The sequence below is a fragment of the Morone saxatilis genome, unplaced genomic scaffold (genome assembly GCF_004916995.1).
Source record: "Morone saxatilis isolate NCDOM2014 unplaced genomic scaffold, NCSU_SB_2.0 Contig17, whole genome shotgun sequence".
NCBI lineage: Eukaryota > Metazoa > Chordata > Actinopteri > Moronidae > Morone > Morone saxatilis.
In genome coordinates this window covers 17,537,964-17,542,555 of record NW_023339729.1, presented here as the reverse complement: position 1 = coordinate 17,542,555, position 4,592 = coordinate 17,537,964, and the positions used below count along the sequence as shown (strand labels likewise).

The 4,592-nt window shown below is 39.9% G+C and overlaps 1 protein-coding gene across 1 annotated transcript in view; it reads left to right on the top strand.

The window, feature by feature from the left end:
* Positions 1-3,249, top strand: part of tacr3a (tachykinin receptor 3a) — a gene marked incomplete in the record, with an annotated part of 22,359 nt that extends 19,110 nt beyond the window's left edge. The window contains 1 exon segment of the mRNA XM_035659889.1: positions 1,870-3,249. Coding sequence (XP_035515782.1) covers positions 1,870-2,203 — 334 coding nt within the window.
* Positions 3,250-4,592: the final 1,343 nt, after the last annotated feature.

Genomic DNA, 4,592 nt, shown 5'->3' with positions numbered 1-4,592 from the left:
CTACTGCTGCCTCAACAGCAGGTGGGTAATAACAGAGTTGACAATCTAAAAAGCTAAATGTTTCACTTTAGCATCCCTACTTTATCACTGCTACCAAATGAGACAACAGAAGTGGAATTACCGCAGTTGTATTATTACATCAAATCATAAAGTGCAATTAAGTACCATTAGACAGCCTTGCATAAGTATTCACCCCCCTTAGATTTTTCCCCAAAGTTACCTTTTCATTGTATTGGGCTTCTTACCATTTAATTAACACAACATGCATAGTGCTTTGAAGGGGCAAAATACTTTTTGTTGTGACAGAAACAATAATTTTGACAAAAAATCAGTTTGTATGGAGTCAACTGCAATTTTAGCTGCAAGTGTTTTAGGTCTCTACCAGCTTTGCAAATCTATAGACTGTTTTTTTTTCTGTTCTTCTTGGAAAAATAGCCCAAACTCAGTCAGACTGAACGGACACAGCAATTTTCAAGTTTCACCACATATTCTCAGTTAGATTGAGATTAATACCATGAAATCATTCCAGTTTATCTATATATGCTTCTCAAATCTCTTGCAGACAAAAACAGGTTTTCTTCAATAATTGCCCTGTATTGACTGTCCTCATTCCTTACCAGTATCCCAGTACCTGCTGATGAAAAACATCCCCACAGCACTGCCACCATCGTGTTTCACTGTGGTATGCTTAGTGTTGGGTTTAAGCCAGACATTGTGTTTTGCCCCAGGCCTAAAACCTTCAACTTTGGTCTCATCTGACCAGAGCACCTTCTTCCACATGTTTGGTGTGTCTCACACATGGCTTGTGGCAAACTCCAAACAGGATTTCCTATGGCTTTCTTTGAGAAATGGTTTTCTAGTCACCACTCTTCCGATGAACGATATTCAGTGCTTTGGATATTTTTTAATACCTAACCCTGCTTTCCACAATTTTATCCCTGCCCCGTTTGGTGAGCTCCTTGGTCTTTGTGATGCTGTTTGGGGGGGTTAAATGCTTATGCAAGGCACTGTATATGTTTTACTATAAGATAAAAGTGACATTGATTTATTAATTATGGACTCTTGAAGAATAACAGTTTGGAGCTTTTATCATTATCTCCTAATGGTAAGAGAAAGAAGAAAGAGATGGAAATGAGCTCATTATATGTGGTCAAATCATCTGTGATGCATTCAATCTAAGCAGAGATAAACAATAAAATATAATTTTATTGACATGGCAAAGGCAAACTGGTCAGTTTCAGTATTATTCAGAATTTTATATGTGTGGTCCCTGGTCTATTGGTCTGTTAGACACTAAAATGTAGAATCTATCAAATGATGAGGTTCCTTTTCAATAATTTTAAGACATGACAGTTATTACAAAATATTTTTAAAAGTATTTTTCAGTGAATAGTGAGTGTCTTCATCACTCAGTGTTTAAAAGGGTACCTAATAAAAATATCATCTAATGATTTTTGGTGTATCAATGGATACAGCCTCAATGCATTAGGAAACGATCCCCAGCCAGGATCTCAAGTACAAGTCAGATTACTGTTACTGTAATGCTCTCACTATAAATACTGTACTTCCACACCAATTTACCTTTTTTTCATCACTGCACAAACATTTAAACATGCTTCATTAACTGCCTTTTTATTTTAGAAGCCTCAGGGGCACTTGAATACAATCGCATCTCAGCTGAAGAGCCAACATTTAGAACAGTACTGTATACAGTATGTGCTGCTTTTTGCAAAAGAAGACATGCACCATTTCTTAGAAAATATAGTTATTCAAGGAATGCCAACCAAAAATACCTTAAAGACAGATTTACTTGTATTTATTGTCCATCTGTTATTCTTTCTCCACTTGCTCCGTTTGCCAACTCACCAGGTTTCGAGCTGGCTTCAAGCGAGCTTTTCGTTGGTGCCCATTCATCAAGGTTTCCAGCTACGACGAATTGGAACTCCGGTCTACACGGCTGCACCCAACACGCCAGAGCAGCATGTACACACTGTCACGAATGGATACCACCATGGTGGTGGTTTACGACCCTGCCGAAGGCGATGGTGGTGCTGGTGGTGGCTCTGGAAGAAAGCACTCTCTGTCCGCTAGGAAGAAAAGCTACGTCACGTCTCGTCACACGGAGATCACTGGGTGCAACGGTAGCAGCACGAAAACACAAAATGGAGGGGCTCCAAACGCTGAACCTGAAGAGTTCTCTTGAAGGGTGTTCTCATAGACTTACACACAGACATATGCGTGTAAGAAATGTATTCACATGCATAATACACTGTATGTACAAATGGTGCACAGATGTTTGCTTAATTTTAGACGTAGAAGCATTGTATCAAGGCGGAAGTGGTTACTTTAACTTGCAGAGAATGACCAAATTGATATAGAGATTATTTTGTATTTTACATTGATGGATAATATTATTTTTTTTATATACTCTGGAGCATGGATGGATTACTGAGCTGGCTTACCAGGCAAGTGAATGTTACAAGCAGTTCTCATTAAAAAGTCACACAGCTCAGTAGGGATTACTTTTTTTTTGGCTCCTGAATCTTATATATAGTGAACAGAGATTAAGTGAAGCAATTCAAATATGTTTGACAGCTTTAAGAAAACACAGCATGGTGTTTCTAGTGGTTTCCAATAAGATTTGTGTATTATCCTAAAGTATCAGCAGTGTCAGTGTGTCTGAAACCGAGGTATGACTCGCCTTACTCTGCCTCTGATTGGCTTGTACTTGTTGTCTTTGTTGGTTAGGTTGGATATGTTTAGGCACTAGGAGGGAGATAAAGGTTAGAGTAAGAATGTTAGGGCAAGCCAATCAGAGGCAGAGTAGGACAGCTCATGCGTGCACCATCCTTGGAAAAGAAAAACATATCGTTTAATGTCCGGGCCTCACTTTATAACGTTATTCACTGATATGGATGAAACTGGATTACATTTTATTGAGAAAATATTTTCTGGTTTTAGTCCTCTGGTTGCTCAGCTACAACTCTTGGTGATTTTGCTTTCTTGATAGACAGATAGCTTTAACTTACTTGTTGCTATTTGCTTCATTAACTGTTGCTAACTGTAGCTGTCGTTGGTTTGCACTGGAACCAGGCTCAGCAGCCTCCCAGTGAAGACCAGGAGATTTACGGAGTTTAAAGGGTAACTTCGGCAGATTTTTACCCTAGTCTTGATCACTAGAGGTCACCGAGTACTGTCGATAGGAAAAAGAACGACCAGAATTGGTTCTAGCAAACTGGAACTGCCTGCGCTAATTGGGTTGAGCCTCGCCAGTTACGTCGTATAATACACTTCTTGGGGGCATACTCCTAAAGAGTGCCTTTTGCTCCCTCCTTAACAGAGCACAAGAATGTAATTAAGAATGTCGGTTGGCAAGGACATGCATTCAAGGGCCTACGGACAAAGCACATGCCTTTGTAACATCATACATTGTGCAGAAACCGTACAAAACAGTACTGTCGCCTACATGTTTTTCCACCGCTCGCTGACAGTCTGTTCAGTCCCGGTCTGGCCATGTTCCCAGACAGGGCTGGACCTAGAAGTGGAGCTGGACTAGGTCAAGCTCTTCAGTGAACAGCCTCTCCTCTGCACCTCCAATGTAAACAAACTGAAGTTCAGGATTTTTTCTCAACCAACAGCATAGCTGTAGAGTTCAGGTTAACCTGCAAAATAGCCCAGAAAAAGATGCAAAACGCCCCCTAGTGACTGGGGATGGGGTGGGTGTTACTGTGGTTGGGGCCCTTTAAATGTCTGTGCCCAGGGGCCTGTTGTCTCATAATCTGTCCATGCTCAGGAGCAGCCTTAACAACATACGAGGTGAACAATGCTTACCTTGTGCATGATCATCTAAAGACCAGGCACTTTGCCTTTTAGTGGCACGTTCAGGTTTTTGCCTTATCCAATCAGCGTCCCTCTGTATTAATGAAATACTGTAAGTAGCTGTTCCTTATTCTTCATCCAAACATTCAGCTCTGACTGAGATTAGGATAGAAACACATTGCACTGCTGTTTTGCTAAGGTCTCACCCCAAGAGTTAGAATGGTTTATAATGAATCAGTTCTGCTTAGAGATTCACTATTAGAATAAATGTTAGGATGGTAAGACAATCTCACAATAGAGATAATCTAAAAATGTGTCATGGTGATTGTAATTATGTAAGTATAGTTTAATTTCAATCTGTAAGTATTAACTGTGAGCTTTATGTTCTAGAGGGTGCACTCTATTTCCCCCCTGAAGTCACGAAGTTACCAATGGAATTAGTTGTTGATTGAACTCTGGCGCTATATGTGGCTCTGAGTTTGGCTCTGAAAGTACTGAAACTGAGTTTGGCTTTTGTTATGTAACATGTAAGGAACATGTTTTCTGACAACTGGCGACAGGCCAAAGGCAAAATCCATACATACATTTGTAGCATGTCAATAAACAGACTGTTGGAGAATGGCAGGCTGAAAGTTAACTAACCAACTAGGACTTAGTAGATCAATTATACACTTTTTACATTTTTAACTAAACATACAGAATGCTGCACAGTGAAGTGTGGCAAACCTTTCGTTTTATTGTTCTGTTATGTTCTTTTAAATGCCTCCACACAA